The sequence below is a fragment of the Lactuca sativa genome, chromosome 9 (genome assembly GCF_002870075.4).
Source record: "Lactuca sativa cultivar Salinas chromosome 9, Lsat_Salinas_v11, whole genome shotgun sequence".
Lineage (NCBI taxonomy): Eukaryota > Viridiplantae > Streptophyta > Magnoliopsida > Asterales > Asteraceae > Lactuca > Lactuca sativa.
In genome coordinates, this window is record NC_056631.2 from 68,995,503 (window position 1) to 69,010,535 (window position 15,033).

General features: G+C 30.1%; 2 protein-coding genes across 2 annotated transcripts; both read right to left on the reverse strand.

The window, feature by feature from the left end:
• Positions 1–178: 178 nt before the first annotated feature.
• LOC111901665 (AT-hook motif nuclear-localized protein 6) lies at positions 179–3,814 on the reverse strand. The gene is made up of 5 exons (XM_023897550.3): positions 3,034–3,814; positions 1,855–1,922; positions 1,640–1,771; positions 1,367–1,528; positions 179–718 (listed from the first exon to the last, which is right to left on the reverse strand). The coding sequence occupies exons 1-5, from the start codon at positions 3,389–3,391 to the stop codon at positions 494–496; spliced, it is 945 nt and encodes a 314-aa protein (XP_023753318.1). The 5' UTR covers positions 3,392–3,814; the 3' UTR covers positions 179–493.
• A 654-nt stretch (positions 3,815–4,468) lies between these two features.
• LOC111901666 (65-kDa microtubule-associated protein 3) lies at positions 4,469–8,515 on the reverse strand. The gene is made up of 12 exons (XM_023897551.3): positions 8,305–8,515; positions 7,761–7,840; positions 7,431–7,637; positions 7,080–7,319; positions 6,782–6,994; positions 6,513–6,668; positions 6,275–6,434; positions 6,029–6,180; positions 5,702–5,789; positions 5,535–5,608; positions 5,371–5,445; positions 4,469–5,271 (listed from the first exon to the last, which is right to left on the reverse strand). Exons 2-12 carry the CDS (start codon positions 7,830–7,832, stop codon positions 4,675–4,677), a joined length of 2,034 nt encoding a protein of 677 aa, XP_023753319.1. The 5' UTR covers positions 7,833–7,840; positions 8,305–8,515; the 3' UTR covers positions 4,469–4,674.
• Positions 8,516–15,033: the final 6,518 nt, after the last annotated feature.

Here is a 15,033-nt window from a genome sequence, read left to right on the forward strand (position 1 = left end):
ATCTTACACACTTCTCAATGTTTAAGGAGAGAAATCCAAGTTTTGGTTGTATTCAATTTTGTCTATTTACAACCAACCCTTTCACCTTATGAAAACAAGTGAAGATTCCATAAGATAAAATATACAATAATAACACCACCATATACTTTAAACCCTAACCCTAAAATTTCAGATTGAATTGAATAAAACAAAAACACCATTTGTATAACATTTCAAGAAACTCAAATCCATAGGATACATAACACTTAAAAAACAACAATAAAAAAAACCCCACCAATTTTCATCCTCCATTATCATACACTGGAGTTGACATAAATCCTACCCTTTTAACACCTATGGTTAAAACTTAAAAGACAACCAACATTAACATAAAACTTAAACCCCAATTTTAGAAATAAATAATAGTGTCTAACAATTTTTCCTAAGTAAAACAACCTCAGAGTCTGCTAACAAAGAACACGATACATCAAATCTTGCATACTTGAGAGATTAATTAACAAGAAACCTCAAATTGTGATGTGTTGGATTCAGAAACATGCAAAGATCCATTTCTTTCGGTGTCTAAACTTCTTGGATTTGTGAGTGTAAAACTTATGTTAGGTTCATGATCTCCATATGTTTCTTTGAAGAAAGGCGTAGTAGCAAAAGGTTCAAATCTTGATTTTTTGGATTTTTGTTGTTCTTGTTGAAGATCGGTAAGAAAGCTTCCAAGTATGACCTAAAAATATAAAATTATAAATAGAAATAGAAAATATAATTACATATCATTCCAATTCCATCAAGATTGATGTTAATCTTTGGAATTTTGGAAAAAGATTGATGACCATGATGGGAATTATATAAATTATTGGTAAAGATGGAAGTGGGTATTGGAATTGAAGCAAAAGTATGCATCTTTTATTGAATTTGGAACAAAATCATAAGTTGGACTTTGACTTTTGAAGGTCAAAATGTATCTTCGGTTCTTTGAAAATGAAATATGTTTTATTAGTTGACAATTAAAAAAGTGTTTCCTCCTTTTTACTAAAAGGATTTGGGTAGTCAGAGAAGGAATGGAATGGTTCATTCCAATGGTTGTTTGGCCCGATGGAATGGAATAGTCCACTAATGAATCCTTCTGTTTTGTTAATTTGTGATCTAACTCATTTTTATTTATAAAAATTTTAACACCACAAATATTTTTTTTTTATAAATTCACGATTTTAATCAAATTATGATTTCAATTTCCATTCATTCGGTCATTCCATTCCATTCATTCATCATTCCATTCCATTCCATCCAACCAAACAGACCTTTAACTAACGAATTTAAGATAATTTCCATTTTAGTGGTATAAAAAAATAAAAAAATATATAAAAATTCTAACCTGAACAGAGCCAGCAGCAACCAGCATGCCCGCCAGTCCGCCACCCAAAACCCGCCCATCCGGGCCCGCCAAAGAAACACTCATCCCACCGGACCACCCTTTTGCTCCACCATTTTCATTCGGTGTAAAAGCTCCAGATAAACAAAGAATGTCAAATCGACCCTAAAAAAGTCAAAAAGTCAAAAAAACTTAATGAATATCAAAATTCAAATACCATGAAGATGAGATAGAAAGAAAAAGGCGAAAAAAAGGGGTATATTTGTAATTTTGTACCTCGTATGTTAAAGTGCCTCCAGAAGCATTTGGTTGACCAAGTGTGACATTTGAAACTGCACCATTTGCAGCAAGAACACATATGGCTTTTGTCCCTTGTTGAGCAAATGATATGATCTTCATATTAACATCCTAACAACATTTAAAAAAAAAACATAAATATTTATTTTCTTGTTATTAATCTTTATATTTTATTATTATTATTATATTTATACCTCTCCAGAATTAACTGTAAGCACATGGGGAGTAAAATCGGCTCCAATTGAGGATGCCAATTGTGCACCTATAACATCAAGATCATTGAAAATAATAAAGATCCAAGAAATTATAATAAGAACAAGATTACATTTTTTGCAAGAAATAAAGTTTCAAAATTCATCCACTCAATGATAAAACTGAAAACTCAAAACAAGACCTAACCTATTTATAATAGATTAAACACTAATGACATTAGGGAACATAATAACTTAATAGAAGGAAACAAATAAGTATATAAAAAGGAAACTAGGTTATTTTGTTTCCTAAAGTCATTAAGGTTTAATCTATTATAGCTAAGGTTACATTGTCATTTGAGTTTTTCAGTTTGATAATCGAGAAATTAAGAACAAAGATTGTTTTCTCTGATTATTTTCGTTTCTTTGTAATTTTCGCATCACTTTATGCATATGATATCAAAACAACAATATTGCACCTGTATTTCATAATCTTTTTATTACAAAATGGGATCAAGAAATTCAATTAAAGACTCAAAAAGTCCACATAATATGCATCAATTGGGTTCTCAAATATTCCTACAATCTAATTGATGCACAAAATGCAATCTTTCTTACAGAAAACTCCAATAAAATACCATATATTGGAAAAGGAAGCAGCTTTCTTGGAACTTGTTATCCAAATCCTCTAATTCTTTCAGACTTTCACAATCTTGTAAGAAATAAGGTTGATTTGTATTGAAATGAAAAGAGAAGATAAGGGTTCAGATGTTCAATAATTCAACTGCTAAAAGTGAAAGACGTTTTCTATTTTCCTTCAGAAAGATTCTCTTGACCAATAGTGAGTAGCTATAAGTAGTAAACAATTTGACTTTGAGAAAATCTGTCATAACTCAATGATTTTAAGCATAAGAAATGGAGGATGGTGATGTGTGGCTGACTGTTTACTGTTTACTGTGTGTGTGTGTGTTCAAATCTGACAGCAGACTTCCAGCATAAGGGACCCAGTCGTCGTACATTAAATTCATCAAAGATCTAAAGATCTAGCTTTTATTCAACATAAAACATACGCAAAAACACAAATTATAGTACTAGAATCTATATATATAGTATAAACAAAATCAAATCGAGATCAAATAAAATAATGAATCTCGATTCTCAAGCGAACATTAGATCGAATACCTGGTGGGCGAAACTCAAGTTTCTGCTTTCTCTTGATGGACGTTATCGGCTTCTCCTGCTTCTGCTTCCAGCCGGGGAAATCACCGGAGAGGGGAATCGATGAAGAAATCGGCATCGGAGACAAAGTTACTTTAGGTTTTCCGTCCGGTCCGTACTTCCTCGGCCTTCCCCTCTTTTTCTTAAAACCATCTGAGCCAGGCGTCGCATTCACAGCAATCACAGCACCCACCAGCGATTCCGCTGCTGGCGGTGGTGGTGGTGGTGGTGGTGGTGGTGCCACCGTTGATCCACTCAAAGTTCCTTCCCCGCCAAATACTACAACCGAACCGGAATTATGATTCTCCTCTGTACCTTCCATTTTCACAAACTCACTGATACTTTACTAAAGTTTTTCTTTTGGGTGATTACTTAAAACCTAACGATATAATGAAAAAAGAAAGCTTTTTGTAGGAAGATCACAGAGTTGAATCAAGATAAACAACAGCGATCATACAACATTCAAGAAGAAGAAATTACTACAAACTCAAGAAATCCCTAAAATCGTTAATTTCTAAATATTATAACTAAAATTTCAACAGTTAAGAAAATTAACTCAAAGAAGAATCAACAGTTGCTTGATCATATGTTTTGCTGTAGCAGAATAAGCGAATTTCAACAGTAAAAAAGAAAAAGAAAAAGAAAATGCAAAATCAAATTTTGTTTTTGTTTGCTTGCTGGAAATTTTTTTGAAGGAAATGAAATTAGGGTTTTGCAGGAAAAGAAGAAAGAGAGAAAAATTAAAGTAGGAAAATAGAAATATAAATAAATAAATAGGGGAAATATAATTAAAATATTGGTAAATTGATGGATAATTTTTATATCTAAATTAGAATATTCATAATATTAATTTTGGTTAAGGAAATGGTTTGAAGTCCGTCTTGGAAATTCAGTTAATCTGTATAAAATATAAAAGCAAATGTATTTAAAATAATAATTATATTCGCAAAATCTTTGTTTTTAAATAAAAATTTAATATATATTTATTATTTGAATTAAAGAATATAAAGTTAATATTAGAATATTGGATCTTTTTCTGTCTCCTACTACCTTTGACTGCTTCTCTTCACGTTGACCATAAACCTAAATAGTAAATATACATTGAATAAAGTTAATAATGACAACCTAACTATGTATAATTATTTCTTCAACACATAAAAAAAAACTGTGGAATCTTAAAAATTAAGTTTGAATCTATTTTTTTTTGTTTACGTCACTTTAAAATTGAAACTTTCATAGAAAATTAATCCATATGGTATCTTAAAAAAAACAGATTTGATTACCAAATAAAAAAAAAATTCAATGGATGACGAAAAAAAAAACCCGTTCAACTTCACGTTTTGCAATTTTTATAATAACAAAACCTAAAAGCGTGAAAAACACTAAACAAAAACAAAGATTAAAAACCAAAAAAAACAATTTGAATATTATTGTGATAGAAAAAAAAAATTACAACTTATTTATAAACGAAACAAACAATTTTTATAATAACATACCCAAAAGAGCAACATACGAATTCAATTCATATTACAAGCCAATTGCAATTTGACTTTCAAAAAAACAAGATTAAAAAACCCAAAAAAAAAAAAAAAAAATTCCATCATATCATGTCTTCAAATGTGTTTTAGGAACCACAAAACCAGCTCTTCTTTCTTCAAAGGAATACTCAATAACCTCTTCAGGAACAATCTCTTTTATCAAAACAGGGGCAGGTGTAACAGCTGTTTGCATCGCAATAGAACCCGTAGTATATGGGGTGGAGGGTAAAATCGGAATTAAATTTGTTTTTGGAGTTCTATTTGTATTTTCATCCTCTAAACCAAATATCGTAGTTTTAGTAGGGGTAGTAAATGGCGACATATTGTTATTGTTATTTTGAAATGTTTTTTGTTGCATGTCGTGTTTTTTCTCAGCTTCTGTTGTGACATTAGGGGTAGTTTTGGAAGAAATGGGAGAAAAAGGCTTGCGGAATCCATCGATTTTTTTGGTAGGACGGGAAGTAGTAGGGGTAGTTTTGGAATTGATATCCGGTTTAGGAGTTGCATGACCTAATGATAATCTTCTGTTGCTTGTAGTATTTGAATTGCCAAATGACAATCTTGCCCCTTTTTTAGTAGCACTTTGTTGCTTCATTGGACTTGGTTTTGATCCAAAAAGTGCTTCTTGTTCTGCTATTAATTGTCCCTGAAGTTTCTTCTGATCCTGAAATACCAAAAACGACATCGTATTTGCACTTTAATTACATAGTAGTATTATAAATTAATTATAATTATTATTTATTTATATATATATTTATTATACCCTTTGTCTTTTTCTTTCTTCCTCTTTTTCTTGTCTTAAGATCTTATAATCCTCCAACATGGAAAGAAGCCGAACCTGAATATAACAAATTAGATTTCAAGAATAAATTTAAAAATAAATAAACAATATAAAATCAAAATATAATTAGGAAATTACAATCTTACCCCATCATAAGTAAATTCAACACCTCTCTCATTCTCCCATGCTACCGTCTTCATAGCTAAAGCTTCCACAATTCCTGTTTTTGAAAAGATGCATGAATAATTTATAAATAAAAAAAATTGGGATTTTTCTTTTTTTATAATTTTTGCTTTTTTTTAAAAAAAATTACCTGGAAGTTTATTAACCAATGCACGTGCTTTTTCTGCACGTTTAAGTGTAAGATGAGCACCTCTTCCAGCATTATATCTATTATCATCCTGCATAAAAAAAATGGTATTTTATATGGAAGCATTTAATTAAATTAATAGTAAATTACAAAAAAAAAAGGTCCATTTGTGTTTTGACTATATTACCCTTTAACCAAAAACAATACAATAACCTTGAAATAAGGACCAATATAGCATGAGAAAAATTTTAGGGACCAAAATTCTTGAATTAGTTAAATTGAAAATTTTCATTATTCAAACACAAGTAAGTTGTAAAAAGACCAAAATACCCTGTTATACTCTTCAAGCCAACATTCCTCTGCACAAGCAGTCATCCATTTCTCAACTTTTTCAAGAATTTCTTTTCGACTAAAAGCTTCTTCTTTCACTTTCCCAATTAAAATCTCAATTTGTTCAAGAACACTACTAGCATCCACAACTCCTTTATTCAATAAAAAAACACACACACACACATCAGTCAATAATAATATATCAAAACTAAATAATTTTTAAAAAATCCACATCTTTTAACATACCAGATTCAATAGCTTCGATGGCAATTTCTAATGAAGTATCAGATTCTGTAATCAAATGTGTCTTTCTACAAATATCTTCTAATTCTGTTCTTTTCTTCATAACAAGTTCTTTCATTTTACTAGACTTCAACTCCTCTAACCTTGACACCTCAGCATCAACCTTTAATGTATATAACACATATTATACTTTTTACAACTTAATTCAAAAAATGAACACAAAATAAAAAATAAAACTTACATAATTAATGAAATCCACTGAAAGCAAATTGGGCTCTGTTATCTCCTCTTCAGAAGCAGCTATGTTACATGTAACACTTTGAAACATTTGTTGTTCTTCAATAGGAGTATCCATTAATGTCCATAGCTCTATTAAAGATGTTGCAAGATCTTGAATCTAAAATCATTAATCGATTATTTTTCATATTATTATATAGTCAGAAATCAGAATATAAATAAATACAATTTGAAATTGTCTCATTACTATAATAAATCAACCCCATTACTTACTTTTTGCTTTCTTTCTATTTTAATCTCTCGAAGTCTTTGTATGGAATTTGCTAGCTTTGAAATTGTCTCGTTACTTATGCTTTTTGACATATTTGCCCCTTCAGATAAAGTAGGATGAATTTCTTGCATTGTTTGATTAAAATCCATTCCTAACACCAAACAGAGTGAATTCAAGGAACTCATGTGGTCTAGAACTTGCTTCAAACGATCACTCTGGATATTATTAACATTAACAAAATGTTAATAATTTATTATATGACAAATTGTTAAAATCTTATAGATGATAAAATAAGATTACCTTCTCCTTTTGAAGTGTTTGCAGCTTAGTTTGAAGTTCTTGAAGGTTTCTTAAAGAGAGATCAGTTTCATCCAAGATTGTGTTTGAAGAAGTTGTGTAAATCTCCATTTGTATTTTTTGTATTTGTTCCAAGATTTCAAGAAATTGATTTCTTCTTTCGGATTTTCTCTTTTTCATTTCTTCAAGTTCTGGAAGAAGGGCTCTTAGTTCTTCCTTTAGGCTTCGAGGAGTTTGATCAGACTGAAAATGTAACATGTAAATGTTTCGAAATTGAACAAATTGCAGAAAACTATAAATAAGAAGTGATTTTTTTCAAGAAAATGGGATTAGATTTAGATATCTAATAATTACCTGCCTAATATGAACAGGTCTTTCTCCCATGGAGGAACAAATCGATGCTAATTCTGCTTCAGAATCAGCGATTGCTTGTCTTAATTGAGCTCGACGTTTATTTGCTGAATCAACTTTTCGTCTGTATACTTCAAGACATTCACGTTCGAGTTCTAGCAACATTTTATCTCTTTCAGTGTCGTTTTCGCCAACTTCATCCCAAATAATCTTTTTTTCGGAAGGATTTGTATAAAACATTAAAAAGAAGTAAACGTGATTAGTAGAAAGTATTGAGTTGAGAAGAATTGGAATTACTTTTTAGAGTTTGAAATTGCAATGGTGAATGGGTACCTGAAGTTCATATAGAAGCGATCCACATGTTGTTTCCACTTGCAAAAGTGGATCTTTTGTTGGAGTAGGCATTCTGATAACTATTTCAAATCATAAAAATTAGAGGCTTGAAACAAACTTATGAAGAATTCAGCAAGAAATACGTATAATATACACAGGAGCTTTGACATTTGAGGTGAAATTGGTATGTTTCGAGTTCAAAACTGATATGAATTTTCTCATCTTCTTTTTAGATTCAAATCAATGGAAGTTGAAATTGAATTGATTTGATAAAACCCTAAAAAGTGGAATTGTGTCTATAATTTGAAATTGGATGGAATGTATAAGTTTATGGTATGGCATCATGTCAGCGATGGAGAAGGATCAGAGATCTAGCTCTAAGCACACAATAAGTATAAGAAACATCCAAATCAAAAAATGCATATAAATGTACATAAAATGGCATGTAAGTGTTTATATTTCCTATTCAATTTGAAGCATCATTTAATGAAAAACATTACAAACGAAGAAGGGGAGACGGATTCAGATCTAAACAAATTCAAACCTGAACAAATGTGGTCTTTGCAACTGGATCGACTGATGAAATCTATCGAAGAAGGAGGGAGAGATCGAAGAACACAATCTGATTGCTTATGAGAAAATTACAGAAATCGAAATCCCAAATTTGAGAAGGAAGCTAGAGAGAGAGAGAGAGAGAAAGAGAAAGAGAAAGAGTGAGAGAGAGAGAGAGAGAGAGAGAGTAGCCGTTTTCTGAGAATTCGACCGTTGAGAAACATATATAAGAAACCTACGATGTTGGTGAGAAGTGATGTGACGATTTGAATTTCAAAATAAGGGCCAAGGCGAATTGTTTACTTAAGGTAGCCCAATTTAATGTAAGCTAACATGGGCCGATGTTTTTCCTTTTTCATGTTTTTAAAAGAAGAAACTAACTTCAGGTCATTTTCATTTGCTTAACTATCTTTATTTATTAAAACAAAAACTAATTAAATCTTCCAATATTGCATGATCAATGGTTATATTTTTTGATAAATATAGTATTAAAATTATTATATTATTAGTATTAGTTATAGAATAATAGTTTTTACCTTTACTTTTTAATGTTGTATAAAATAATACTCCGTAACTATTTTCAACGATATTATAAAATAAATATTTATTAAAGTCGCACAGTGAGATATTAATGTTAATAAAATTAAATATAGTTTTGGATTTACTTTTACATTTTAACTATTGTTATGATTAATTAATTAATTATTTTTTGAAAATTTTGAATCATAATGATTATTTGAAATATCTAACTAATGTTTGTATTTTGTAAAATAGCATAACGTAGTGTATAATTTTATGTTAATATTAACTATTATTATTATTGTTAATTAATTTTAAAACAAATTATTATTATTAAAAGGGTATAGATCACTATCTATGTAGAAGTTTTAAAACCATTTATTATTAATTATTATTGTTGTTAACTAATAAAATAGCTCTATATGTATGTCTGGATACAAAGTTTTATTTTCTTTCTATTTATCAACATTAATTAATCAATTTAAAGTCATTCTTTGAAATAAATTGAAAAATCATGAGAAATTTCAATAGGTTGGTTGGTTAGAGAATGTCATCATTGTTATTTTTCTAATTTGATAAAAAGAAATTACCTTTAAAAGTTTCAAGGTTTGCAGAAGTCATATTTTTCTAAGTTTTTTTTTTTCTAGAGTTTTCTAAAGTTGATTTTCTTCTTGTATAATCATTTCTAAATCCTACATAAGAACGTATCCAATTCTTACAAATAAGTTAAATGTTGACGACAACTCGTAAACCTAGAAGCAATCACTTAAATCCCATATTTTATTTATTACCATAGTTTGAGATTTGGTATATTGGGGTGAACCATAAGCCCCAGAACAATTATATTTCAAGTATCATATGGTTTTATTTGATCATGTAAACAAGCCATGATGGCATACGTGCACAAGAGTATGCCCCCAAAATTCAATTTTATGGGTTATTTATGTAATATGGGACCATGACTTTAAAAAAAATGTCAAGAAAAAGTGAAACAAACACTCCCTCACATGCTTATGGCATATAATGCCTTTGTCCATGGCCCTCTTCACACTCTCAATTTATCATTAAAACCTCTAATCCAGGCTCCATAGCCAATTAAAAATGTTATTCTACAAAACTCATAACGACTAATAACAAGATAAACATCAATTATAAATGTATAAAGCTAAAAAAATACATTAAATGTGTAAGATATGACGAATTAAGTTCATGGGTTGCCCTTATGATGTTATTCCTTGATATTCTTGAAATGCTTTTCTTAGATTGCCTTATACTTCTTTAATAAAGGTGGTTGTAATTGCTTACAGTTGTTTTGATCCGAGTTGGTTTAAAGTTTGTGTTTTGACCTTTAAACACATCCATTCATGATGTACCTAATTACACATGTTCTATAAATCATGACGACAAGAATCCAAAAACAAGATTGTTCCCATTCAAGCATTAGATCTAAAGGCATAATTGGTGGTTGATATTCTTTTGACCACAAGAATCACACTCATAATAACCCTTGTTTGACCAATAATATTAGAAGAGTTACGAATTTCATTACATGAATGATTCAACTTTTGATTTTGTGTTTGAGAGGTTCCAAAAACACTGTATAATATGGATGATAACATCATTAAAATTTTATGAACAAAAATAAACACTGCACACTACACCAGTTTGGTGGTAACTTATCATAATTAACTTTGACTTTAAAGAAGTCATGATTCACTTGACCTTGTCTGTGAATCAGTTCACCTAGACAAACAACTTTTGCAAGTCCCATTGTCAAAGATTATATATATATATATATATATATATATATATATATATATATATATATATATATATATATATATATATATATATATATATATATATGTAATTTTTGTCACATAAAATTATAATGATAAATATTTTAAAATTGTTATAGAAAATATGTATGAAATTTTCTTATAAAAGAAAATCATACATGTTTTCCAAATACAAAGATTATACCAAATAATCTATTAATCTAAACCAAATTTGCAAAAATGGACATGATACCAATTTTTGAGTTTTATTTAAGACAAAACTGCAAAAATGGTTACTGTGGTTTCTCATTTTATGTGGTTACGGTCCAAATGTTTGAAAAGTTGCAAATTTGGTCATTTTCAACAAGTTTTGTTGTGATTTTGGTCTCTCATCCGTTAAATTTAACTGGTTCGCTGTTAACTTCCTTAAAATGACAATTTTACCCCCATGGATCATTTTCGCAATTTTGTCTTTTACCATACAATAACGACAATTTTTGCATACATGCTTTTTATTTTATTAAAGTATTATATATTAATAGATATTATTTTTAATACATAATATTAAATATTAATAAATATTGTTTTATTGGATTATTAATTTATTTTAGTTGATTTTTAATTTGTTTTTTGGAGTAATTTTTTTTATTGAATTGTTATATATCAATACATATAGTTTTTAATATAATATTTATACCATAATAAATATTATATTATTGGATTATTAAATTTTTTAGTTCATTTTTGTAATTCTTTTTTTATATATTTTTTATTGGATTATTACTTCTAATTTATTATTTTTCTTCACATACTAAATATTTTTTTATTGGATTATTAATTTATTTTAGTTAATTTTATTTTTAGTTTTTTTTTTGTTGAAGGAATTCTTTTTTATTGAATTATTATATATCAGTATATAAAGTTTTTAATATATAATATTTATATCATAATATATATTATATTGTGGGATTATTATATATTACAAACATTATTTTATTGGTTCAGTAGATACCCTACCCTGTTCCAACCAGCATTGTAGGTAGCCACCTGCGACAACCTCTTCATAATCCACTGGAATCCTTTATGTCCCACATAATGCTCAACAAACCCCTATAACAATTATAAGTGGTGGTTGTGACCGAGTGATGGTGGTGGTATTTTCCCTATGGTTTCTCATTATAAGCTACATGAAATGATGATGTTTGACAGTGATCCTAACGATTTCAACGATGAGAGACGATGATTTTGCGTATCCTAGGACTTTTTGGTGGAACCAATAAAATATAAAAGAAATATTATTATAAATTAAAAATAAATTAATAATCCAATAAAATAATATTTAGTATATGAAGAAAATAATAAATTAAAAGTAACGATCCAATAAAAAATAGTTAAAAAAAGAAATTACAAAAATTAACTAAAAGAAAATAATAATCCAATAATATAGTATTTATTATGATATAAATTCTATATATTAAAAACTATATGTATTGATATATAATAATTCAATAAAAAAAATTACTTCAAAATTTTTAAAAAAATAATTAACTAAAATAAATTAATAATCCAATAAAACAATATTTAGTATATGAAGAAAATAATAAATTAAAAGTAATAATCCAATAAAAAATAATTTAAAAAGAAGAATTAAAAATATTAACTAAAAAAATTAATAATCCAATAATATAATATTTATTATAATATAAATATTATATATTAAAAACTATATGCATTGATATATAATAACTCAATAAAAAGAATTACTCCAACAAAAAAAATCAACTAAAATAAATTAATAATCCAATAAAAAATATTTTATTAATACATAATATTATATATTAAAAAAATATTTATTAATATATAATAATTTAATAAAATAAAAAAGAATGTATGCAAAAATGGTCCTCATAGTATGGTAAAAGAAAAAACTACGAAAATGGTCCCTGAGGGTAAATTTGTTATTTTAAAAAAGTTAACAGCAAATCAGTTAAACTCAACGGACGAGGGACCAAAAGACAAAACTACGAAAATGGTCCCTGAGGTTGCAACTTTATGAATCTCTAGATCCTTTGGAGTAATTCGTGGTTTGGATCTAATGTATGGTTGATTGATTGAACCATGCATGATATTTTAGTCATAATCCTTATTTTTGACCTAATACGCGTTCAATACATGCTTTGGACATGCATGTATAAAAAGCACTGACCTTTAAGCTAGTTTTAGTGTTAAAAGTCCTTTTAGAGTTAATAGGCTAAGGACTTTAGGGATTAAATGGTTAATGGTTGAGCCCATGCCATGTTTTTGCCTTTTTGGACCTAAGATTTGAGATCTTGATTAGACCATCAAATGGACCAGATCTGAGCTTTAGAACTCTTGGAATCAAAGAAAATGGCTTAACCCATTGAGTTGTTGGAACCCAATGCCCGCAGTGAGACCTTTGGTCGTCACAACATGGCGAATGGTAAATACCTAATTGTATTGTTGGATGAGGGCCACGGCGCGGCCATGGATAGCCCAGGTGTGACGGCTTACTAAATTCAACATTGACCATTGGCTTTTTTACTTGAGTTGACTTTTGGTCAAATGCCTAGTTTTGGAAAGAGAACTAAGGATTACCTTGCATGGCTGTATAGATGGTGTATAGAATATGTATTTGTAACATCCGGGATTTGCAAGTATTAATATTATTTATTTTATTGAATAATGGGCTATTTTTGGTTTGGTCCAGGATAGTTAGGCTTTAAGATTTGGGTTGAGAAAGGCATTACGCAGGGCGTACCATGCCAGGTACGCGCAACGTACTCAAGAGGTTAAGGCGCGGAGGCCATGCACGTACGCGCAACGTATGCGCACAGAGTCTAAAACCCTAACTTTTGGGGTTTGATCCCTATATAAAGGACCTTATGCCTTTGGTCCCACCTCCTTCTCACCTCTATGCAACCATCACGAAAACCCTAACCCATATTTGTGTGTCCTTGTGATTTGGAAGCCATTTGAGAGTATCTTGGTGTAGTTTTGGTGCTTCGGAAAAGAAAGAAGCTTGAAGAAGGAGCAAGGATTCACAAAGAGCTTATAGATCCGGGAGATTGGCATCATTTCTGACTCTTTTGAGGTATCAAGTTCCAAACTTGACCATTCCATGCTTAGATTTGTTTATAGGAGTGTTTAAGGTCACTTTTGTGAGATTCGACACTCAGCTTTACGAGGTGAGTTACCTTCCAGTAGAAGTAGGTCTAAGGCCACAATGTCGGCCCACTAGTAGGATTGATTATGGATTATTGTCTTCGTGATCATTCTCAGGTTTCCACTATTTGATATGCTTATGTGCTAGCATGATATGATGTTATGTGATAGTGGTAGTAGGGAGAATAGTCCCCATATATGGTCGATAGGGCCAAGAGGTAGGACAGGCACCCTGGTATGCCTGACAATATGATTATGTTATGTTTTATGCGGTAGTAGTAGGGGTGAAATAGTCCCCCTAACCGGTTGAGATAAACCGGAGGGGTAGGTCGGACACCACGGTATGTCTGACAGGGGTAGGTTGAGCACCCCGGTATGCTCAGCAGGGTAGGTCGGGCACCCAGATATGCTTGGCAGTATATGTTATGTATGGTATGTGGTATAATGGGGGAACTCACTAAGCTTCGTGCTTACAGTTTTCAGTTTTGTTTTGAGGTACCTCTTCATCGAAGGGGAAGGAGCTGGCACGGTAGCAGCGCATCACACACATATGATTTCCGTATTTTGCGATCCATGGGATTGTACTCTGACATTATTATTCCATAACATGTTTTATGACATTTGACTTATGAGATTATGGTTTGATAAGATATTGATGATGTTTTTCAGTAAACAATTTTATAAGCTACTTAATTAAAAATGAAATTTTTGGTCATGAAAATTGGGATGTTACAAGTTGGTATGAGAGCCTTGGTTTGAGGGATTCGGGCACACTCTCGGGTGTGTCTGAACTCAAACTAAGGAGTTGGTAGGAAAATTTTCAAAAGTAAAATCATTTTTATAAAAGGAGTTTGAAAAGAAATTAAAAAGAGAAAAGAATTTGAAAAGAACAAGGTGTGTGATGCGTGCGACCGACCGAGCTCAAGTAATTTTTCCTCAAGATACCCATACATTTTATGTTATGATATGATATGATTATGAGAACTACATGCTAGATTAGGTCTAAGGATCTAGGAAGATGCCTTACACGCCTGCTATATGTGCTTAGTAAATTTCATGCTAGAACTGATTAGAAAGTGATATGATGGCCTGAATAGGATATGCTTGGTTTGGGTACTCAATGCCCGAATGTTGCTTGCTTTGTGCTTTTTAGGACTTCTAGTTATCTTTAATTAACTAGTAGAAGAATACGTTAAGTTACATATTATGAGGACTAAATAACTTTAGAAGGTTAGGTCTAT

Bases quoted from the DNA above. Each gene is read 5' to 3' on its own strand.
- LOC111901665 (XM_023897550.3), bottom strand. From the start codon at position 3,391: ATGGAAGGTACAGAGGAGAATCATAATTCCGGTTCGGTTGTAGTATTT. The intron at 1,772-1,854 runs GTATAAATATAA...AAATGTTGTTAG, and splicing joins TTACAGTTAATTCTGGAGAG to GATGTTAATATGAAGATCAT. The intron at 719-1,366 runs GTTAGAATTTTT...TTATATTTTTAG, and splicing joins TTGCTGCTGGCTCTGTTCAG to GTCATACTTGGAAGCTTTCT.
- LOC111901666 (XM_023897551.3), bottom strand. From the start codon at position 7,832: ATGCCTACTCCAACAAAAGATCCACTTTTGCAAGTGGAAACAACATGT. The intron at 6,995-7,079 runs GTAATCTTATTT...AATAATATCCAG, and splicing joins AAACACTTCAAAAGGAGAAG to AGTGATCGTTTGAAGCAAGT. The intron at 6,181-6,274 runs GTATGTTAAAAG...TATTGAATAAAG, and splicing joins CATCGAAGCTATTGAATCTG to GAGTTGTGGATGCTAGTAGT.